The sequence below is a fragment of the Microcaecilia unicolor genome, chromosome 10 (assembly GCF_901765095.1).
Source record: "Microcaecilia unicolor chromosome 10, aMicUni1.1, whole genome shotgun sequence".
In the NCBI taxonomy this organism is placed as follows: Eukaryota; Metazoa; Chordata; class Amphibia; order Gymnophiona; family Siphonopidae; genus Microcaecilia; species Microcaecilia unicolor.
Window position 1 is genome coordinate 40,314,456 of NC_044040.1, and position 25,527 is coordinate 40,339,982.

Below are 25,527 nucleotides of genomic sequence, written 5' to 3' on the forward strand. Positions count from 1 at the left end.
TACATTGTCTGCAGCCATCGCCGAAAAACGGCGGTAAAATCCAAGATGGCGGTTTCAGCGCCAAAATCGCCCCGATCGCGGGCCCACCCTGGAGGAGTTGGAAAACACTCTTACCTCAAAGGATCTAGTGTACAACTACGATCCTGCTGAAAATCAGGTCAAAAACTTCTGTTCCAGCGTCTCTGCATTTAAAAACGCGACGCGCCTTTTTTTTTTTTTTTTTTTAAAGCTGTGAGGAAAGCAGAGGTATTGAAGACTCCGGAGGCTCAGATGATTGGGAAAGGCAGGGAAAGGGCGAACCTATATGCCTGCATCCACTGTTGGTGGGTAAGGACAGGGAAAGCAAGGCAATATGTCCACATCCACAGAGGTATGGGTAAGGCAGGGAAAGGGCTAACCTATGTGCCTTTAAAGTGAGGCTGCTATAGCCTCCAACACCCCGGTTAACAACTGGCAAGCCAGGAACCACCTCCCGGCAGATTTTTCTGGAGCTCGAACAAGCTGCAGCCACCCTGCTAGGGGAGATAGAGAATACTGAAGAGGCAGTGGAGCTAGCTGGCCAAGAGGGCACTGTGAAAGTTTGAGTGCTCTCTATCTCCCCTGCTGGTTGATGGACATAACCCATACGTAATGGCTTCATCTGCTTGATGACAAGGAAAAAGCACTTAAAAGAGTTGATCTGAAGTGGAGGAACCTCGAGGTTAGTCCAGAGCTCCATCATTAAAACCTGCTACAAGCTAACCATATATCTGGAGATTGAAAATCCACTTGCCTGGGGACAAGTAGGATTTTTCTATGAGCAATACAACAATGTCTCTGGCTTAAATGTCTGTGGCCTGGCAAGAAGAGGTCAAGTGTTTAAGTCCAATTAAGGTCTTGAATGAGACACAGATGGCTACAGAAGTAAGGCAGGGGAAGAAGAAAATGACCAGAAGGTGAGAAAATAGATTATAGGTGGTATACCAAATTAATAAACCATAAACTAGCCATAAAAAAGAGACTTTCCTGAATTTCAACCACTTATTGCAATATAAGTAGAGCAGAACTTACAGCATGAAGTCTTTCTACCCAGGGCAAGAGTCTTTGTATGTGATAGCTTTTATATTTTTATAGTAAGTGCTTATTGTGAACGGCCTTGCGGTATAACAAATTTTTATCTAACTATAAACTTTATTCAGTAAGTTGACGGATAATGTAGCGAGAGGGCTATGGAAAAGACTGTTGAATGAGTTGCTTTATTATAAAGAATGGTGCCTGAAAAGATAGGCTTAAAAAAAATAAAAAAAAAAAAGGGAAGTATGGATGGGAATGCTTGATGGTGAAAAAGGGATTCCACCTTCTCAGGAGGACAGAGCAGAGAGCAAATGCTCTGGGGCATGATGGAGTCTGCACTGCGGAGAGGAGGTGGGAAGAAAACCCACAAGACTAGAGCTAGAGGGCAAGGAAAGACACCAAAAGGGTCAGTGCCTGAAACTAGGTCACAAAGGTGGTCACTGAAGGCAACACTTGCTTGGAGGGAGAGGGTCACATGCAGAGGCATCAGATCACAGATTGTAAGGACAATCAGGAAGTGACACTAAGGTGATGAAAGACCCAGGCTCTGCTGAGAGGAAGGCTGAGGTCACGTGCCAAGGAATGATCGCTAGGAGTAAAGACTATACACTGAGCTGGAGTAAACACAGTTACATGCTGAACTACAATACAGATAATACACTGCATATACACTGTGGGGATAGAACAGAGAATGGGGTAAGAGGTAGGTATACCTGCCAGGCAAAGAAGTGCTCATTGTACTCCCACTGTAGTTCCTCCCCTGAAAAATACCAGAGTGCAGTTGCAACTACCAGAATACGTAGTGATTGTAGTTTGTCCCTGGTAGGCAAGTCTTGGAAGAATTTTTCTAACTATTTTTGAGTGCATTATGTAGTCGCCCCAAAACAAATTGAATTCACATATGAGTTTTAAAATCATAAGTATAAATGTGCTTTTTTTTTTTTTTTGTAACTAAAAAGCTTTAAGTTCTTGCACAATGTCAGAGGTGCAGGGGGTTTTGTCACCTTGAAAATTCCACTGAATGCTTCAACTACTGGACAAGATCTCCTTCTTCACAAAATAACATTCTTACCTGCTCAGTGATAGCCTGTCTCCTATTCACTCACTTCCTATCACCATAGGAAGTCAAGCCAAGTCTAAGTAACCAACTAATCACACTATACATTCCAGTATCAAAAACAGATCTTGAAGCTCTGCTTACCTTTCCACCAGTAACATAAAACTCATGAGGATGGAGAAACTTTCATCGTGTATAAATGAATAATAATTACAGCACCACAACTCCAAGCTTCAAAGCTGAAATACCCATGTTATTAGAGCATAATTATCCTCCAAAGGAAACACATGGCATATTTTTGGGAATTTTTTTTTTTTAGTTACTGACCATTAAGAGCATTTTTGAACAAAGTTCTGTCTGCATCATTCCTCATCAAGTTTTAGTGGCTCTTATCAAGAGATGACAGATTCTACCACTCTAGTCATTACTTTCCAAACTATTTTTTAATAGGGAAAGTGAAATTTTAGAACGCCCAAAGCAAAGCTGCATTCCATCCAGCATTACCACTCCAGAGATAATCCCTCTTTTAAGATCATTCAAAAGGCTCAACAATGGCTCTTATTAACATGCTGCTTGAAGCCAGTCAATGGCAACTGAAAAAAGTGAACGCATTCCTTCAATTTTCAACCCCCGCAGTTTTCACAAACACCATTCAAACTGATACAGTACTAATGTTATATTACTGCTTACTTTAACAATTTTCTTGTTGAAACTTCAAGTTTACAACATGTTAACCTCTCAAGCTCATTAGAACTTAAAGCTTTTACAATATGACAAAACAGAGCCACTGTCCTAGCTGCCAGCTGGTCAGGTTTTCAGGGTTTTCCTAACGAATATGCATGAAGAGATTTGCATGCCTACTAGGTCAAATATATGCAAATCTCTCATGCATATTAAGGGTCCCCTTCTGATGCATCTTCAGGTGCCCTCTCTACAATCTATAGGGAGTAGGTCACCTGAGCAATCAGTGATGCAAACTCACCCTGCCAAAACAAAACTACCAAGGACTCATCCCTTTCTCAGATCTTCTCATGCTCCTATGTCTAGTCCTCTTTTAGGCAACTGGTGAGAATTAGACCACTGCCATTTTCCTCAGGAAAGCCAGAGAACCTGAATTATTTAGACTCCCTGATCTCAGCAGCTAAAGAGATCTGAATGCCTTCAGACCACACCATAGCTCAAGAATGAACCAAAGTGTAGGGGTAGCTAAACATTTGCCAAAGTCTTTTACAGATTGCATGACAGAAGGAATGTACAACACAAGCCCCTCTTCCCCCAGGTCCCCTTGCCTTAGTACAAGCCCACCAGGACCGAGACCCTCAAGCCAGAATCCTGGAACTGGACCACTCCCAGCTCAATTAGGATAAAGGTCCACATACTAGTCTATAAGAGCCTAACAGGCCAGAGGAGTTTAACCAGCAACCCATAGACCCCAGTCTATCCTACCAGGAGCCAGGCCAACAATGAATCCTTCTACACCCACCTACTGGAGGCAGAGATACTGGCAAGTTTCAGGGCTGTATCACATCTTATACAAGAAATGGAGGAAGAGAACCCTGACTTTCTGACACCATCTGCTGGGTGGGTGACAGAGCTGCTTTTGGTGCCCCTTTCCACTTTACGCCCACTTGCTCATAGATTGACATGTTGACTCAAAAGGGAATTATGGCTTTGTGACCTGAGTGGTCATCCTATTTCCTACACCATATATGGGCTCTGGCCTCTATTTCCTTTTCCTCTATTATCCCCCCCCCCCCCAATCTCTATCCTTTATAGCCTTCCTTTACTCCCACCATTCCTATTCTTCCCACCTTCAGCATCTCTCTTTTTTCTTCTCTCTCCTGCACTTTTCATTTCTCTTCTTCCACTCTTTCTCACCCCCTCATCTTTCTTTATCCCTCCTTCCCTGACCTCCAAAATCTCCTTTTCGGTACAACTGCACATGCCAGGTGCTATAAATGGGGCTCCTCTTGTGCACTGAACCACCAGAAGCTGTAGTAGGGCTCCTCTCAAGCACCACTTAAGCTACACCACTAGATGCTGCAACAGGATCTCTTCCTTTATGTAGCTTTAATCCTCAACAGAAACCATGAGGTCCCTTTCAGCCAATGGACCCTGGCCCTGACCTGATAGCTTGGGCATTAATCTGATCATGTAAATTAGATGCCTGAGAATGGCCCATATTGTTTCAGATCCACTTCACTAAATAAATCTGGGAAGACCTTGAAAAGGTTTTGATTTTTTTCAATCGAACATGAAAGTAAATTCAGATTGTAAGTTCAGTAATCTGCAACAAGCCCAGCTCTCTTCTTACTCAGTCACAGCTGACTTTACATATCATCACAGTACCCTGTCTATGAGGAAGGACAACTCCTCTTAAGGAAACAAGTGGACTACCAGGGACTACCAGGTTCCTGGGACAGTTTACCTGGCCATGCCTTCCTAAAGCACTCAGACAGAGGGGCCAAAAACTGAGACCAACAAACCCCAATGACCCCAAATCCAGAAAAAGGGGAAGCGTCCCCCTAGCCAACCCCCCCCCCACCTCCCCAAAGGAGGAAACCTACTCACCTCAGATTGCAGATACAAAATGCAGTCCAGGGACAAATGGCTACCATTTCTACTTAAATTAATTAAATCACAGCAGGAATAGAGACTTCCCTAAGGGAGCGCTTTTGTCTCTGGAGAGAGCCCTGAGCACTCTCTGTGGCTTCATGGTGTAATCAATACCATCCCTGTTGCACATGGGGCAAAAGGAACTGGCAGCTGTGTTTTTGTGCCAGAACCAGCAGGTCCCACAGTCCCAGCTAGCATGACCGAAGCTCTGGAGAGAATTGCACTGGTGCAGCTAGAGGATGCATCGCCCTCCCTCAGCTACTAAAGAGGCAGAATCAGCTACCCAAGGTCCAACTACAACATGCCTGTCACCTGCTTGAACAAGGCTTGACAGGACTGTTATGCCACTAACATGCAGTTCTGCCTCCCCGTTCCTATCATCCATTTATTTTTTAAACTGTATTCTTGTCAATAAAGAAAGAGGGCCAACCTCTAATGCTCACTGCCCCAGTGGAGAGGAGTGGGGACAGAACTTACTCCCTCTGTATGCCCCACAGGCCCCAACACAGCGCAAAGGCCCATAGGTTGGGGCTCCAAGCCACTGAGGAGGAACTAACAGCCCTTTTCTACCTCAACCAGTGGTCTGGCCGTGGGGAGTCCTCCAGCAAGACTTCAACCAGAGAGCCATAGCCTGAGGAATGCAGCATCTGGCCTGAAAGCTAAGACAAACTGCTGTGTCAGTCCACCTTCACTAACTGTAGAGCAATACTAGAATATTCCTGGCTGTACCATGCTAATGATGTCACCAGAATCTTCCATCTGCTAATAGGTGGTGCTAATAAGTGGATATAGCCCATAAGTCTGGATTGGTCTAGCAGAATAAGGAGGAAGGTATTTTATAAAATCTGCTACTTATACATTTAAATGTCAGCACTTACAAATGCAGGTTGCAAAATCTCATGCCTACATGTGTAGGTACCAGCAATTTAATGTACAGAACCCCAACTGATGTCACTCTGTTTTTCAAACTTCTATTTTTGTAAAATGGCTGTTCCTGCTGACCAGGCAACCAAATACATGTACTCTCTCATGCCCATATAAGTATTTTACAGAAGATGACATGTTAAATGAACCTTTTGTAAAATACATTGCTCATTGTAAATGTCTTTACTTGAATAAATCATTTCAACCTGGATGAGTTATAAAAAAAAGACTGGGTTTCACATCTGCCAGAATAAAATTAAACCGTGTAGGCTTTTCACCTTTCAGTAGCAAAAATGACCTGCAATAAGTCAACTGTAAAATCAAGTATATTACTCATATGTATAAATATAACACATACCTGTGTATTCTTCATAACATTCACACGAATAGCCACCTTCTCGGCTGCGACAAAGGCCATTAATGCCACAAGGACTGGAGTAGCATAGGTCAATCTCTGTTTCACAGTAGTCACCAGTAAATCCAGGAGGGCATCTACACCTCAATCCATTGATGGGATGTATGGGACGAAATAAAACTGTATTTGAACTAATGAAAGGAGCAGAGCTGTCAAATTTTAACACAGATACACACTTCATGTAATTTTCACAAGGTTCTCGCAAACAGATATTATCATCGAATGGCAGGACACGTTGAGTGGAGATCATAGTTAGCAGAGTTCTATTGAGATAAATTTGTTCCTGGAGATCTTCAGAATGGAAGAACTTATTTCGTACTCCACCAGGTAGCAAAGCAGAGAAGGTCACATTTAAGATGTTGGAACTGACATCTGTGTCGTTTTGTATGTTGAAAACAAAAATACCATCCTTAGTAGTAGACAACACTGTTGCCACACCTTCCACAAAAGTGAGAGAAGAGGGGAAAGGAACTTCTCCTGGGACATGTTTTCCAGTCTAACAGTGATGCTGTTAGTCAACATATCATCAGTAATGATGGTTACACGAAGGGTGCAGTATGCAGTCACACTGTGAATGCCATCTACAAATAAAGAAGAAAGGCTGGAGTCAGTCCTAATACTGCAACTATATCTTTCCTAGAAAGAAGAAGTTAGTCCATAATCCATAAACCCAAAAACACAAATACTATAAAGTTTTTCAAAGCCAATATAGCTATACATAGGTTTGCAATACAAATCAACAAGTTCATCAAGTAAACAGAGCAAGAATTTTCATGTTTGAAGATCATGTATTTCAAGTTAAAAGAGTCTGTGATACAGCATTTTCTGTAAAAAGTTCCCTCTGTTCACATTTGATTCATCCTCCCCACCATAGCATTATACCCTCCTGCTATCATGAGTTCTCCTTCCCAGGAAACAGTTAACCAAACACATACTTTCATACCTTCAAAAGCATAGCATCATCTACCCCTAATCTTACAAACATCCCAAACCACTCCTACCCTTCCATTCTGATGTCCAATTTGACAGGCTCTTGTTTATACTGTTATTACATAATCTATATCGTCTACAATATAATATTCTAAGACTTATGAACATGGGAAGTCTGATAGTGGACAACAGACATCTATAATCATTCAGATGTTATTTGTAGGTTTTGCCCTCTTTCTTTAACAAGAAGACAATGAAAATTCTGCAGTACAAACAATTTAGAGTCATATCGGTCCCTTACATAAAAATGTGTGATGCCTTTTATTGGACTAATAAATGCTTTATTAAATGTCCAGAATGATGAGTATAATAGCACTGCGTCTATGCTGAATTTAAATATCATGTTTAGTTTATAGAATTTACTCAACACCTCTTTGAGGGGACCCCCTCTCCCATCAAAGCTGTTTACAAGCTAAAGGAAAAACATCCATAGCAGTAACTGGGTTTACTTGGGTTATTTGTGTGTGTAAACTTCCATAAGGATTCTAAATAAGGATTACAGAAACTGTAAGAAAAAAGTGTAACATTTTTGCTTGTGTGTTTAGTTTAGTCTTTTGAGTTACAAAGAAGAGTTGATGCTGGGTACTCAGTTTCAGCAACTTTACTGGTTTAGAAAGCATACTAGAAGACGGGAGCCTCACCTATCATCATCTGTCATGTGTTGAGAAAGATATGTTTCTTTGAGTGATTGCGACCTGATGTTTTGAAAGAGGAGTAGAAGGTTTGGACAAAGAATCAAGATCAGGTGGTCAGAGCGTGCGCGCGCACACATACACACACACACAGATGAGTGGAAAAATGAAAGGCCACAGGAGTTCAAACACTGCCCTGACCCTCTCTGGTGTGACCTCAGTCAAGTCACTAGCTCTCTGGGCTTCTGTGTACCCAGCTGTAGCTGCATCATACAATCATTCCTTAGAACCTGTAGAGATCAAGCTTCAAAACAATACCACAGAGATCACTCACACCACACAAATGCATGCATGCCTGCCTCAAATGAAATTTCAATGAAAGGAACTAAAATAACCTACTCTATCAACTCTTCAATAACATCCAAATAGTGAAATAGATAAAAGTAGTATTTATATAACTCTAGTTAACTGTTTTCCAACTCTGCCCAGAAGGCACAACCCCAGTCTGGTTTCGGTAATGAATATGCATGAAAGATTTGTATATATTGGGTCTCCAATGTATGCAAGTCCATCTCTGGAATATTCACTTCAGATATCCTGAACACCAAATTGATTAGGTATGCTTCCCCGAACTAGTTAAAGAGCATCCACAAAAATTTGTATTCATTACTTTCAGTTACTTATTGTAAAAATATCTACTGTATCTGAATGTACACCACTTCAATAGCTTTTGAACTATCAGGCAGTATATAAGAAATTAACAACAACAAAAAAAAAAAGCTATAGGTCCCAACAGAGCTCAGTTAACAGCTGTGCTTTCCCAGTAAAACTGGATCTTAAAATCTATTTGATTTGAAAAACAACAGCTGAATTTATCAACACAGAAAAACTGGTACGTCAGTTACTCCTTAAGTACACACCAATAACGTTATCAGCATCTAGAGAATGACATAAGTGTTTCTCTTGGTTATGCCTTTAAGAATCTACAGTACTCTGAAAGCTGCATTCCAGAGCTGCTCATTGTAGGGCTATTGCAGCTGTTCTCTAGCATTATAACCCTTTTTCCTCAATGCTACACGTTCCACAGCTGTTACTCACTTTGCATTCTATTCCTCCTCCTGGCTTGTCTTGAAGCAGCCACTCAAGTCGGTGAAAGGAATACAAGATAAGTTAGAGTAAAACCAAATGTGTTTTAAGCTGCCAAGAATCCCTGCCACTAGTCACCTGCTCAATTCTGCCCTACAATTAACTACAGTGAAACCAAGAAATTTGTGCCACCAGTGAATTACTAGGCAGTTGCTTTGAACTGAGGAATAAAGACAACCAGCTGTAAGCTCACTTAGTTTCATGATATCCTATATAATAATTCTCACCTCCAACGTTCTATGCTTGGGACCGTGGCTCCCTGGCTGCAAGTGGTCTGCGAGGCAGACACGCACGGACGTCACTGACGTCAACACAGCTGATTCCAAGGCAAGGGGAGGAGTAGGGAAACACGCGCAGCGTGTTTCCCCACTCCTCCTACTGCCTCGGAATCAGCTGCCCCCCCCCCCGCGCTATGGCCCCCTCGAAACCCACCCCCTCCCGCGAACCTGTCGATCCCCCCCCCCCCGAAACGCCGAAAACCGCACCCCCCCCTCCCGCCGCTGTTGTGCACTACCTTCGGGTGGGTTCCTCAATCATCTTCTTAGAAAGTTTAACTCCGTGCGTCTGACGCACGGAGTTAAACTTTCTAAGAAGATGATTGAGGAACCTACGGGAAGGGAAGGTAGCACAACAACGGCGGCGGCGGTAGTTTTCGCTGGCACGGGGGGGGGGAACGACAGGTTCGCGGAAGGGGGGGTTCGAGGGGGCCGTAGCACTGGGGGGGGGGGGGGGGGAATTGCCTGCCTAAGGCCCGTTTCCTTGCCTATAGAAACGGGCCTTTTTTACTAGTTATTAAATATTGCTTGATCTGTCAAACCCTAAGGTTCTTCCTCACTGTTGTATTATTTTGTCGTACTAGGAGACAATCAGCAAAACACTTGCCGCAGCCCAAACGCTGAAACCACCCCCCAAACCACCAGCATACGTACTACTGTTCCCTTTCTCCTGCTGCCGCTTATTTCCACCGCTGTCTTCTTCAACCTGTGTTAGTGATCCAGTAGTCTTCTGGATTTGCCAACACAAGAGGGCTGAAGGCGGAAGAAGTAGGAGTATGGCAGTAGTACTGATAAGTCAACAGTGGTACTAGTATGTTGGGCAGAGGTCAAGTACATGAGTTTCCACATCCTGGCATGCTCTTCATTGGGTGCATGCATTTCACACTATCTTTCTTGCCAATAGACACTATTGCTTAGTAAGCGAATTTGATGAATAGATATTTTGTGAAAGTTGCCTAATTAGGGCAATGTGCTTTAACACCACTCCCTCCCCCCTGATTTTATAACAAATGTGACCGAGATATAAAGCTAGATTTGGTTCTGCTGTTTTTCTGAGAATTAAAGAAAATACGTCAAAGCTGATCACCACTGCCAAAATTATGCCAGCATATTCAATAAGGTATGGCAAAACAGGGCAGACTTTTATGGTCTCTCTCTCGATTTTGGAAGGGCAGGAGTGGACTTTGAAGGGCACTCCAATGACTGGGAAATAGTAATATAGCCATGGGGGGGGGGGGGCTTGCCAGCCTGGGTCCCCAAATTGGATTTGGGCCCCCCAAGGTCTGCTGATTTGGCTGGCAGGGATCCCCAAGTCCCTGCCAGCAGAAGCCTCCCTTCAGCACTGTTCGTTACCAGGCTGCCTGCCCTGCTTCCTCCCCCCCCCCCCCCCCACCACGCATATGCTCAGTTTTAGTGAAATTGAGAGTGCGTCCCACAGGGAGGGGGAGGGGAAGAAGCAGGGCAGGCGGCATGGCAGTGAACAGCACTGGAGGAAGGCTTCCGCTGACGGGCCTTGGTGACCCATATGTGGGGTTGTGGAGGCGGAAGGAGAGCAGAAGGAAGGTGGGGCAACATTTCCCCTCCTTAGGCTCAGGCCTCGCTCCAAAACTGAGATCTGGCTATGCACCTGCTAGGATGCAGGACTAGTGCTAGGCAGACTTCTATGGTCCATGAACCGAGGATAGCAGGAGCAGATCAAGAAATACCGTATGTGTCACCCTCACCTAAGGGTCGATGGCAAGTAAAATGTCTGTTTACAACATTGTTGGATTGCTGGTTTATAAAAGTACTGACAATACCCCTCTGAAGGGACACCACCTTGTAGTGGCAGAGGGGCTTCTGTGTTTCAATGACTCAGAGGGCTATGCTGAAGGGTTACCCATATCAGACAGGCCTCTGAGGAGAAACCAGACAAAGAGTGTCCCAAACTGGGAGAGTGGTAAGATGGCGACCTGAAGTTCATATGCCCAACGGCCCAGTTGCCCTCTGAAGTTTCGTATTCTTTACGTAAATTTCGTCTCTGCAATTGCAGCTACTTTAACTGAGAGGAAGGGGACAACCGGCGGTCAGCCGCTGATGGCCAGCGTTTTGTCCCCTGAGCAGCAAGTGCGGGACCACTGCGTGACGAACTGCCCACAGATGAAAGGGTTGGCGAGTCCTTTGATTAGCGCCGGCGAAGGAGCTACATATAGAAAAGAAGGGCTTTGGTTCTTATAGCCCTTCTCCCACACATTTATACCTCAACATTTGCAGCAAGCCCTCCTCACCCCCCCCCCCCCCCAAAAAAAAAATACCCACAACAAGGAAATAGAAGTGGCCAGACCCAAGAATTACAATGTATTTAAATAATAAATCTAACCTAATCTATATTGGTACAAAAAGAGGGGACTTATTTGATGAAGTCCTTTAATGGTAGGGGTGTCTGGTGTGTAATGTAGGAGAGATGCTAAGCTACATCCTCCCGCCTGTGACTCCTCCAGGTCGCACCACTGAGGGTCCAGGTCTACACCAAGCCACTTCCCCACTAGACAGGCAGCCAAATAGTAAGTGCAGAAATTTGGGACTTCTAACCCACCAGGGAGTTGCAAGGTATTCAAGTTAATCCATGGTACCTGTCTACGCTACAAAAAGAAGAGAACGTACCCACACAATAAATGAAACGGAAACAAAAAAAAAAAAGACTTAAGGCACCATAATCCAAACCTTTTTTAAACCCAGCTAACCGATGTTACCGCATTCTCTGGTAATGACTTCCAGAGTTTAATCATACTCTGAGTGAAGAAATAATTTTCTCAGATTTGTTTTGTTTACTATTTAGTAGCTTCATTGCGTGGCCCCTAGTCTTTGAATTTTGAAAACAATAAGCAACCGATTCACATTTACCCATTCCACAGATCTCTATCATATCCCTCCTCAGCCATCTCTTCTCCAAGCTGGAGAGCCCTAGCCTTTTTAGCCTTTCCTATATATATATATATACATACATATATATATACACACATATACATACATATTTTATTTATTTAATATATTTATTTATTTTTAGATGCAGTGACTAAACTTATACACAATATTCGAGGTGCAGTCGTACTATGGAGCAATATAAAGGCATTATAATATCCTCGGTTTTGTTCTCCATTCATTTCTTAATTCCTAACATTCTAGAAAGGAATGTCCCACTTGCTCCTCTAAGCAGCACAACCTTAGGCATTCACACAGTTATCAACTAGTTTGCTGGAAAGGTCACTGCTGGAGTACTCAACTCAGTATGAGATGAGTTACTGATTAACAAAGCCATTCAGAAGAATGGGGCTTAGAATGCTTTAACTATTCCCTAACAGATAGTCTGGACTGAAGCACATATTAAAAGGAGATATTAAAGTAGTCCATAAAAATGACACTTAAATTTTAAATCCATTTTAAACACACAAAACAGATCCTAACTACCAAAGTCATTTAACAAGGTAGGGTTTTGCCCATTAGTTTTTTATTATTATTATTATACTATTTTGATTGCTACCAGAGTTAAAATTCTTAACAGCGCCAAATGTCAAACTATATTTCTTTCCCAAAAGCATAAATCTTGTACTCTCAGAGACCGATGCACAAAAATGATCGGGCTGGCAATGTGAATTTTTGATTGGTTCCAGCTGGTTTAGCATGGACGATACTCTGCGGGAGATGCACAAAGGAGTTTTGTGGGCTGTGTTACGATGCGGCAGCAGACAATGTGAATCATATGCTAATACACACTTAAATGAGCTGATTAATATTCAAAGTGCAGTTCGTGGGATGAAAAGCTGTTTACAAGCAATGCACAGAAAGGCCCACCTACCTTTTGCGATGGAAATTTTTTCGGGTCTGAAGCAGACATAGTTAGCTTCTGGATCGGGCTCATCAGTGCTTGTGCCAACATTATTGTTAAGTTCCGGGGGGAAACACTGCAGCCTGATTTTATTTTAAAAGTGTGTAATACTTGTGTGTGAACAACAGAAAAAAAAAGCCCTTGCTCTAGCGATCTTTGTGCTATTGACGGTATCCAGTACTGAGTGGATGGTCCCGCAGGTGCCATTCACCAACTCCCAGCCTTTTCCTGGGCATAATGCTTCTGCACACAGCATTATGCCTTTCCTGCTGCTTTTCCTTGGGTGGGCTGCCTTCTGCACACAGCATCATGCCGCCCCGATGCAGGGCTCACTTACCTGGCTCCTTTCCCATGGAGAAATGGATCCAAAAACAGCAGGCAGGTTTTGGCCTGATGTGACTCCAGTTTTGACACACACGGCTTTCATACACACTGTTTAGATGTGTGTATGAAAGCCGCGGGTAGCATTTGGAAAAAATAAAAAAAAACAAAAATGAAAGCCATGGGTATCACACTGAGCATGTGCAGAGCAGCCATGCTTAGCAACTGACTGTTCAGTACACATGCAGCTTGGCGACTGGCTTTCCCCCTACCAAGCTGTCACCAACAATAATGTGACCAATGATATGCCCCTGCTATCATGCCCAAAAGGTTACATACTGAACCACAGAATTTGTGTTTTGTTTTGTTTTTAAACAATGAAACCAGAAACCAGCAACACAGCGCCCAAGAAAACAATATGACTTAACTCTTGAAGACACAGAATACCTAAAAGGGAGGGATCTGGGCCGGTCCGGAGGGACTAAAGGAAAGCAAATTAGCAGGTAAGGTCTAATTTCTCCTTCCTTAGCGTCCCTCCGGACCAGCCCAGAATGCGACTGATGGGAAACAACAAAGGAGTAAGATTATGGGAGGGACCCTAACAGCCCCGCCGTCAAAACATGTGCCCTAAAAACAACTTGCTGATGACTCAGGAGGTCCAATCGATAGTGCTTTGAAAAGGAATGCAAAGAAGACCAAGTCGCCGCCATACAAATGTCCTCCAGAGACACCAGACAACGCTCTGCCCTCTGGTAGAGTGAGCCTTAACTCCTTCCGGAACAGCTTTCCCAGAAAGGTAAGCTGATGCAATAATTTCCTTAAGCCAACGAGAAATAATGGGCTTAGAAGCCATAAGCCCTTTGCGTGAACCTCCGATGAGAATAAACAAATGATCAGACTGACAAATCTCCTCTGTAGACTTCACATAATGCTTCAGAACTCTTTTGACATCCAAACGCTTCAAGAGACGCTGCTCCGCCGACCCGAAGAAAGAACCTAGAACAGGCAACACCACTGGTTGAGATGAATGAAAACGAGTCAATACCTTGGGCAGAAAAGAAGGAACTGTTCTTAAAACCACTTGATCCAAGCTGAAATCCAAAAACGGAGACCTACACGAAAGAGCCTGCAACTCTGAAACTCTCCCAGCTGAGGCAATAGCCACTAAAAACAATGCCTTCAAGGTTAAGTCCTTCAAAGTACAAAAAGATAAAGGCTCAAAGGGAGGCTTGGTAAGAACCGAGAGTACCAAATTAAGATCCCAGCGGAGAAAAGAACAGCAAGATGGAGGACGCAGGTTAACCTCTCCTAAAAAACAGAACACATCCAGGTGGCTAACCAGCGATCTTCCTTGAACACAACCTCAAAAACACGACAGAGCTGCAATCTGCACTTTAAGAGAGGCCAAAACAAGGCCTTTGTTGAAACCACGCTGCAGAAAATCCAAAATTTGCAAGACGGACACGCAAAAGGGAGGTATCCCGAGCTGCTCACACCAGGCCTCAAATATTCTCCAGGTCCGAACATAATTCAAAGAGGTAGAACACCGATGAGAGCGAAGCGGATGCACAGAAGAAATAAATTAAACCAACTAAAAGAATTACAGCAAGAAGTAGAAAAAATATAAAGAATCCTATATAATAATTTGCACCTCCGTCTGGATTCGTAACACACTTCCCATTGGTCCACCCTGGCGATGATGTATCAGTGAGAGGGAAGGGAAGCCAGCACCAGCCAGCGGAGTTGAGTAGAGAATCGCCCCCGCCTCCCTTCCCTCCCCCCATCCTCCCTCCGAGTTGCAGGCCCCCCTCTCCTCCTCCCCCTCTCCTCCGAGTTCCATGCTCCCCTACCTCCCTCCCTCCCTCTCCTCCCCTCAGAGTTACAGGCCCCCTCCCCTTGCAGTTGAAGGATGCCCCCCTCTCCTTCATGTTACAGGATGTCCCCCTCCACCCCTACTGGACCCAACCAGCCCCAATCATCGTCCCCTCCTGACTTAAAACCCAATCCGACCCCCTCCCCAATATTAAAAAAAAATGTCTAGGGCACCCCACCACCTCCCATTACCCCTCGCTCCCTGCCCCAACTTAAAAAAAATAATAATAATAATTCCCAAGTGTCTAGTGGACCCTTTCCTCCTACTCCCCCCCCCCCCACCCCGCCCAACCTGACTTTGTTTTATTAAGTGCCTGGTGTCTAGTGGTGACCCCTTACTTAGGCCTCCCTCCAGATCCACTCCTGCCTCCAGCGCAATCCTCTTCAAAATGGTGATGCCCTGCCCCGTGTGGTGCATCCTGGGATGTACTGGGCAAGATCGGTCTGCCATAAAAAGGAACTCCACCCCCTCTAGCCTGACAAGCACAAGAGAAGATGGGAATAGTCGGACATGACTCCGTAAGCATCTTAATTATTCAAAACAGTGACATACTAAGTTCCAAAGTAAAATAATGCAAAAAGGTTGCTTTGGACTAAACAGTCCTAGCAATTATCAGCTGAAGTTTCAACAACAATTCCTGATTTCTCAATAGACTGTTAATAAACAAGAAACATTTTTCTGAATTCTGGGCCTAACAGCAATACAATGAGGAGCATATCTATCATTATCCATTTAACGCTGATCTAGCACATAAAATCAAGCATCAAACCACATCCAATTCCTGCCTACTAAAATAAAAAAAAAAAAAATAATAAGATAAACTTGCCCCTAGGGGGTGCATAGAGGTAAAAGGTACCAATACTTGTGCAAACTGCAGCCATGCCAGGAATTAAGTAAACTTAGAAGACAAAGAAAACTCTACTTAGGGCTATTTTTCAAAGAAGGAAAAGGACTAGAAAAAAAGGTAGCAACCTGTCAAACAAAAATTCAAGCAGCAGCAAAAAAAACAGATATAAAATTACCACACCATGGACTTCAAAATAAGGAATGCCCACCAGACTCCACAGAGAAAGAATTACTAAGATGGTCCCATGCGATGACAACGCAGGAAGCTCTATGTATACAGTTCAATGCTCTAGAAAGTTAACATTATCTCTATTTGTGACAACTATATATTCTGCTTGTCCTCTGAGAATAGAGACATATGCAGAACTGTAAAAAAAAAAAAAAAAGTCAAAAAAGAAACAAGGCCAGAAGGGAAAGAAAATATCCAAGAAACTAAAGGTATTTTGCACATCTAGCTAGAACTGCCGCTTTAATTATACAAGTCTATCACTGCATTCTTTAAAAGCAGCAAGTCATTCAATATCATCAAGTGTTTCAAACAATTCCCCACTGTCCCTCAAGGTCTCTGAACTACATTAAGCAAACAAGGTAATAACAACAATATTTTCCTAACTCCAAGATACAGGTCTTCAGGCTGTGGAATTGCCAGTACTTAGGCACATATCCAATACACAAAAAAAATAATGGCACTCCACTGTAAACAATGGAGAAGACACACTCATTTCCCTTACTTAAGCTACAGTAGATAAATGGTAAAATGTCAACCTCCTAGGCTGAGTGCTGTACATAATTGTCTAGTTAACATTTTAAATAAACTATCAAAGCTGAATCAACAGTGCACTTTGGACTTATGACTTGTTACGGTTTATTTGTATTCTTTCTAAAGTTGGGCAGATCATACTTTGTACATAATTATAACATATTATATATATAAATATACATACACACGTTTACATAGACAAGCTTCCAGCACCACTTGGCCCAGGCAATGAGCTCCCCATTTGAGGAGACTCATATCGATGGTAATCACCATCCCACTCTGGAGAGTCCAGTGACACCCCCTACAGAAGATGAACAAGTGTGTCCCACCAATACCAACTGGCTCTTGCCCTGGCAGGGAGTACTGAGAGACTGGAGCCCACTGAGACAAGAGATCCACATGTATGCTCGTGCCCAAGACACCACCTTCAGAGTTACCGCCATGAAGCCCATAAGATGTATATAGTCCTAAACCCTGGGAGGCAACAACTCAGTGTCTGCATTTCTGGGACTGTAGCTTGGTCACCCGGTACTTTGGGAGGAAAACGATCCCCTGAGTTGTGTCAAAATGGATTCTGATATTCTAGGGCCTGGGAAAGGAGATGGTGACTCTTGACACAATTCACCACCAAGCCCAGACCCTTCAGGAAGGCAATGACCTGAGAAGTAACCAGCACAGCCTCTGCTTCCAAGATGGTCCAAATCAACAAATTATCCAGTTAGGATGAACCCAAATGTCCTGGCACCACAGATACACAGTCACCACCACCATCATCTTATTTATTTATTTAAAACACTTCTAATCCACCTATAAACTAGGCAGGTGCCATAAAAAACATGCATAGCAATATAAAACAAATAATATCACTTAACACAAATATAACCTAAAATACTGCTGTCATAATTTCCAAAACTGTACTATATATCAAAGAAAGGCTTGAATAAAAAACTGTGTTTTAAATAGTTTCTTAAATTGTTGGAAACTAGTGGTTAAGTGAAGCTGACCTGATAAGTCATTCCATATTAACGTTCCTGCTATAGAGAAAGCTGAGACCTGAGTACAGACATAATGTACTGAAGATACCAATTGCAAACTCAGAGATTTGGAGAAATCTGATTTTAAAGGCCTCCCCGATAAAGACAAAGTAAAAACTTGACCAAAATACGATGGCATTTTACTATATATTACTTGATGAATTATACGCAAAACTTTATGCTGCACTTGATATTTCACGGGTAAACAATGAAGTTGTTTCAAAATTAGAAACACCAGAAACTAATCTAGCAGCTGCATTTTGTACTTAAAAAAGGTGCAGGATGCTGTGGCCAACTCAAATGGCAGAGCTCAGAATTGAAAATGGCACACAAATGCAGAGGAACCACTTGAGATGATCTGTAATGGGGATGTGCATTAAGGTCTTCGTAAGGTCCAAGATAGTCAGGAACTTACCCAGATGAACCAAGATGAACACAGAGTGAAGGGTCTCCATGTGAAAATGCATTCACCCCATTTAGCAACAGGATGGGCTGAAAGGAGCCTCCCTTCTTTAGGACCACAAAATAAATGGAATAATGCCTTAGGCCCTGTTCAGCTGCTAAGAAGGGCTCCACTGCCTCCAGCTCAAGAAGATGCTGTACAGTAAGGGTGACAGCCTGACGTCACCAAGAAAGCATTGGGAATGGAGCAGGTGAGCTCCAGGGAGTAACCCTCCTTGACCACCTCCAGAACTCACTGATCTGAGGTGATGCAGGCCCACTCATGGCACAAGAGAGATAACTTGCCCTCCCCACCAACGGAACTCAGTGAGTAGCCCAGCATGCCCTCATTGGACAGGCCTAGCAGCTGACTCCCTGCTGGGGAAACCTGAGCCTCCAGATTTTTTGAAGCATTAAAAGGGACCCTGTCAAGTATTGAGCCACTGAGAACCTTTCTGTCACAGCTCAGGAAGATGGAGAGGCTGAGCTTCTACCATGTCCTTCACTAACCTTTCTAGGTCTTCCCCAAATAACAACCAACCAAAATGGGCAGCCAATTGAGGAGCTTCTTAGAAGTTGCATCCACAGCCACCAGTGAACCACTACACAGGAAGCCACTGACTGGGAGGAAAGTCACACCAAATTGTTAAAGACATCCACCAGGAAAGCTGCCCCAGACTCCAGGTGGGACTGCTGCAACCACTGCAGCACAGCCCAGCAACATAGCTCCCGCAGAAGGCGGCTTGGACACTAGATGCCCCAAAGCAAAGGCTAGCTGAAACTGTTGCTCTACATGCTTGTTGAGGAGGTCCAAACCCCTCTTGCATGGGGACAGCAGTCTTCTTCGTGACAGATGTGACCAGCGTGTCCACTTTGGGGTGCAACCAGTACCTGTCCACTTTCTCAGAGGAAAAGATATACAGGAAGTCATTTCCATGGACTCCAACTTGCTAATATCATGTGGTTGTGAGCCTTGTGAAGTGGGAAATGCTATGGGACCCTGCCAATTCCTCCAACAGAGGATCCTCTTCAGAGGGGTCAGCAGAAGGAGCCTTGAGCAACTTAAGGGTCTCAGTAACCTTGTCAAATGAGATGAGAGCACTCCTCTCACTGGAAAAGCAGGATCACTTGACTGCTCCCTTTGGGGAATCTTCTACTTAAAATCAGAATCCAAATGGGACTAAGGGTCCAAGAGACCCTCTGGAGCCTTCAGGAAGCACACAAGCCCTCCAAAGCCTTCTCAGCCACCTGGTCCCCTTTGCGGCATTTGGCCCCCAGATCAGGGCCCTGGCTGGAGACCCCTGGGCCCCCACTTCTGACCAAAGGTCCAGTCTCTGCCTAAAAGGCTTGCCTAACTATTTGGGTTAAGCTCTGGAACTTAAAAATCTTAGGGGCCGTTAAAAGCCCCCTAATGTGCCCCCCCCCCCAAAGATGGACCGGGGTGGGTAGGAGAGAAACCCCTTCCACCCCTCCAAGGCAAGAAACCAACATGGCTGCTATTCCCACCAAACACATTGGTGACTTCATGCAAGGAACCTGCAAGGTGGCTCCAGCAGCCCCCCCCCCCACACCCACCCACCACCGTTTCTAAAGTTGGAAACAGTCGGTCACAAGTGGGCCTGCCTGACCTCTCAGACCAACTTTGGCCCAGGGGTATGGCGTCTCTGCCATCCGCCCTGCTCACTAGGCATACACTTTTCTCTTTTTTTGCTTGTTTTGGTTTGCTTTTTACTGAATGTACTTAATTCCCCCAACAGAGGACCAAAGGTAAACCAGGCAGGCCAAATTAAAACAAAGAAAATGAAATACATTTATGAATCACTAAAACCAACTCAGTGGGCAAGGGAGAAGGGATTCCTTGTGTTAGAAATGCTGGGGCCCAAGGTGAGAATGGATAATGAGGTCCCTATATTTTACTTATAACACAGGCAGAGTACAATTATCCTACCCAATGGCAGGGAGATAGCCACAATTTTAAACTGGTTTTCTTCACAAGTTAACAAGCCATAATTAGCTGTACTAGACATTGTCAGGTGAATCCACACACTTAAAAACTCTACATTTCCTGCTTGTAAAATTTCCTAACAAAGCACTCCATACAGTACAACTGAAATTAATATTTTCCTTTACAAAAAAAAAACAAACCAAAGGGGGAGAGAACAGGTGAACATAAGGCACGATGTTCTTTAGTTTTTACACAGCTAACCACCAACCTCATAACTGAACACTACTGGAAAATGAGGCACAGTGAAGAACAGAAGGTGCTTTACAACAAAGCACACCAGAGAATTATCCAATAGAGTAGGATCTAAACACCTTCATCATAAAACAGTGTTCCTTTTAAGTATAATCTTTCTATTCCCCCCCTAATCACTAGGAAGCAAATCTATTCTTCAGGGCACACACTCTGCAGAAATATAAATGTTACATTTGCAAAACGTCTCTTCGCTACAGGAGGTTGAACAAACGCATCTGTGTGTTTTCACCAGACCAAACTACTCCAACCTGTACAGCAGGTTTACTGCTGTTCATGATCGGACAGAGCAGAAACCTTTAATGTCCCATACAAGAGAAGATAAGATACTGGTCAGCCAAAACAAGAAAAGTTTTCTATTTTACATACGTTCCTATGCTATAACATGTATCAAGACCAATGGCTTTTGGTAAGCATGGAGCACATCTGTTCCCTGCTGTAAAATATTTCACCATTTTCACTAGTGGTTGTTCTGTAACAACTTACCTACATTATCTCTACCTTTTACACTTTAAAGAATCTTAAACGAGCATTTGAAATTCTATAGTCATTATTTTCCTGAGTTTTGTCATTTGGATAGACTCTGCAGTACTGCATCATCACAAGTGGAGGAGTAGCCTAATGGTTAGTGCAGTGGGCTTTGATCCTGGCAACCTGGGTTCAATTCCCACTGCAGCTCCTTGTGACCTTGGGCAAGTCACTTAACCCTCCATTGCCCCAGATACAAAAAGTTAGATTGTGAGCTCTCTAGGGACAGAAAAAGTACCTGCATATAATGTGTACAGCGCTGTGTACATCTAGTAGTGCTATAGAAATGATTAGTAGAAGTAGTAGTAGTATCAGGAATAAGCAGACTAGATGCAGAGCAGTCCTTTCCTGTAGAATTTTTTTTATTTCAAAGAACGCACACAATTCTCTATCTTGTCATTTTGAGGTTAGCCCTTTATCTTCAACAAAAATATGCAAGCATTGGTGGTATGTTAGTTTGTAACCGCTACTGAAGCATATGACAACCTCAAAGGTTAGGATATTAAATCAGGCATGGATGTTGTTTAAAAAATATCATCATGGAAGCCCAGACCAGATGTATACCACATATTAACAAAGGTGGAATGAAGAGTAAACGACAGCCAGCATGGTTAAAATGTGAAGTGAAAGAAGCTATTAGAGCCAAAAGAAGATCCTTCAAACAATGGAAAAAGGATCCAAATGAAGAAAATAAGAAGCAACATAAGCACTGTCACGCTAGATGCAAAGCATTGATAAAGAAGGCTAAAAGGAAATAACAGGAAAATCTTGCTGTGGAGAAAAAAAAATCATAGCAACACCTTTTTTCAGGCACATCAGGAGGAGAAAGCCTATGAGGGAATCTGTGGGACCATTAGATTATGAAGGAGCAAAAGGGGCACTCTGGGAGGACAAGACCACAGCGAAGAGAGCGAATTAATTCTTTGCTTCAGTCTTTATGGAAGAAGATGTAAGAGATCTACCTGTACCAGAAATGCATTTTAAAAGTGAAGATGAGGAAGAACTGAAAAATCTTGGTAAGCTTGGAAGACATACTCAGTCAAATCGACAAGTTAAACAGTGATAAATCACCTGGACCGGATGGCATACACCCCAGGTTACTGAAAGAACTGAAGATAGGAGGGTGGCCAATGTAATGTCTTATTTTTTAAAAGGGTTCCAGGGTTGATCCAGGAAATTACAAACCAATAAGCCTCACTTCAGTGCTGGGCAAAATAGTGGAAATTATTTAAAAAGAATAAAATTACAGAACATAAACACTGTTTAATGGTACAGAGTCAGCATGGATTCACCAAGGGAAGTCATGCCTCACCAATCGGCTTCATTTCTTTGAAGGTGTGAACAAACATGTAGATGAAGATGAGCCACTTGATATAGCATAACATTTGACAAAAGTTCCTCATGACAGACTCCTGAGAAAATTAAAAATCATGTCATAGGAGGAAATGTCCTTCTTTGGATTAGGAATCAGATATTGAAAACAAAGGGTAAGGTTAAATGCCCATTTTTCTCAAAGGAGGAGGGTGAACAGTGGAGTGCCACAGGGATCTGTACTGGGACCGGTGCCATTTAACATATGTATAAATGATCTGAAAATAGGAACGAGTGAGGTGATTAAATTTGCAGATGACACAAAACTATTCAAAAGTTGTCAAAGCACATGCGGATTATGAAAAATTACAGGAGGACCTTAGGAAACTGGAAGAATAAGCATCCAAATAGCAGATGAAATCCATTTGGATCGATTTTGAGGGGGGCCCAGGCCCCAGTAGCTACACCACTGGTAAGGACAACTAGAACAATTTGCTCAGGGCTCCCAAGCCACATCAAGGCGGCTTTGCAGGCCTGTCAACTCAGAACTGAAAAAAAGCAGAACTTTTCAAACAGTGGAGTTGTTAGGTGAAAAAAAAGGCTGCAATAGGGCCTGAGCAGTAGCTTATCTTCACTGATCTATGACAATCCCATACCTTTCTCCCTACATTAGTTTTATTACCAAGGAAATCAAATCCAGTAGCAGGAGGAGAAGCTTTCACCTCATTATAAGAAGGACTACTATAGCCAGCACTTTGTATTCATTTATCCTCAGAACCTTACCAATACTGACAAGGAACCAATCATTACTAAGAACGTAAGAATTGCCATACTGGGACAGGTCAATCAAGCCCAATATCCTGTTTCCAACAGTAGCCAATCCAGGTCACAAGTACCTGGCAAGATCCCAAAACAGTAGAACAGATTTTATGCTGCTTATCCAAGAAAGAAGCAGTGCATTTTACCAAGTCTATCTGAATAATGGCTTAATGCACTGATTAAGTTAATGCAGTGTTTTTCAATCCTCTCCTGGAAGTGCACATAACCAGTTGGGTTTTGAGAATACCACAATGAAAATGCATGAAATAGATCGAAATATAATGGGTTTTTAATATAAGCACATTCAAACATGCATATTCATTATAGTAGTCCTGAAACCCTGTCAGATTACGTGGACCTCCAGGAGAGGGTTGAGAAGCAATTAGTTTATCCGAAACCTGTTTTAAGCGCCCAGTAACTACCGTATGGGCTTCAGTATATGTCCAATACTACCGACAGAAAACTACATATTTAAATAATTCAGTAAAACATCACATATATGGGAATTGAAGGCTCTAAGCTTGGGTCTGTTGGGTCCTGCTACATGCAGGACTGGCATTTGAGGGAGGAGTTGGGGACTAGAGCAACTGAAGAGGTATATTACAAAACCTGTTAAATACATTACTTTCAAAAATGAGATCATACTTGAAACAGAAGGCCTTTATAGATAGGCATATGGGGTTAGATTCTATTTATGATGCCTAAAAAAATCAGTGCCAAAAAAAATACCCGTAAAGTTAGGCACAGTTTATGGAATACACCTAAATTTATAGAATACACCTAAATTTAGGCGTTGCTTATAGAAAATGCCGAGTCTCCGTTTTCTGCAACTATATTTAGTCGCAGCCATTTACGCCAACTAAAACCTGGTATAAATGCCTATGCCTATGCCTAAGTTACATGCTGAAAGGGAATATTCTATAACACTGCGCATAAATTCTAGGAACGTCCATGCCCCACCCTCGGCCATGTCCCATTTTCAGATCTGCGTCTTGGAATTTATGTGCATAACTTTATAGAATATGCTTAGAAAGCTGTGTGTGTAAATTCTAATTCAAGCCAATTGGTGGCAATAATTGTTTAAGTGCCAATTATCGGTGCTGAGTGGCTTGTTAAGCCAATTAAGTTGCACACGCAAAACAGAATACAACCAATTTTGCGCACGCAACTTAGGTCGCACTACATAGAATTTGAGGGATGACATTTGAAATTTGCACTAAACAGCATTTATTCTTAAGATATATGATATTCTTTGAAAACCATTATGTTGGATAGAATTCTTTAAAATAAAAATTTGCATGTATCCAGAGAACAGCTTTTTGTACTTAGCTGGTTTTGGAACTGAAGGAAATCATAGGCCTATGTTTTCTGCTATTATAAACTGGGCAGTCAGTCAGTTTAACATAGAAAGGATGTGGGGGAGGGTAGTAGTAACAAGTATTCAGTGATTCACTGAAGGCCATTCCAGGCATACAGAAGGGGGTCTGCACAGAAACAAAATGAGATGGTCATGAAGAAGTTATTTAAATAATGGAAAGGTGTCTTATGTAAAATACCTGGCACACAGTATAATCCTATCATACAGGTACAAACTGGTTTTGGGCAGAATTTATTTTCCTTAAAAGTGTATGAAGACATGAGGGGTCAGGTATTGACCTCCTCAAGCTACCCCTTGACCGAATTTTGCAAACTACCCATGTCTGACTTGTATCATTTTATGCACCTTCTGCCAAAATAGGTACTGCTAGAGAGTACCACTCATTAGTGAGAGGCAGTTAGTAAGATTAGCAAGTGTTATGTTTCTAATCAGCATTACATCTATGCATCAACAAGCCATATATATATATATATATATAATCCTTGGTTGTACTTATGGAAACCACAGTAACACTATATAAAGGTACAGCACAAAGCTTTGTAGTTCAGAGAATCTGATTGCTGAATCCCTGTCTCTCAGAGCTGATACAATAAATATTTTCTTATAATGCTATGAGAACTGGTCATTTAATTCTTTATTGGTATTGGTGGATGGGAATCTGGAGACTTTGAATTGGACTGTTTCAAGTTGCCCACAGATACAAGTTACCATCTAGCATCAGGTAAGAAGATTATTCTTACTGTATGTGGTGCTGTGTATGGCTGGAGTTTCTCTCTGGTCCCTTCAATGTTTTTTGATCTCTCTTTTTTTTCTCCTGCTATATTACAAAGCCAATATAGCATTATAGAAACTTTGAAGGTGGTTTATTTAACTGAATAATTTGGCCAAATACGTATCTGCTTGCACTCTTGTTACTTCCATCCTACTGCTGGGAATTTCTCTGTTCTAATCTCAGTGTTTTCCTCTCAGGGTTGGTGTCAGGGATATCC

General features: G+C 42.7%; 1 protein-coding gene across 1 annotated transcript in view; it reads right to left on the reverse strand.

The window, feature by feature from the left end:
* CELSR1 (cadherin EGF LAG seven-pass G-type receptor 1) overlaps window positions 1-25,527 on the reverse strand; it is a 329,426-nt gene that overhangs the window by 207,554 nt on the left and 96,345 nt on the right. The window contains 2 exon segments of the mRNA XM_030217205.1: window positions 6,009-6,515; window positions 6,518-6,646. Of these exon segments, the coding sequence (XP_030073065.1) occupies window positions 6,009-6,515; window positions 6,518-6,646 (636 nt within the window).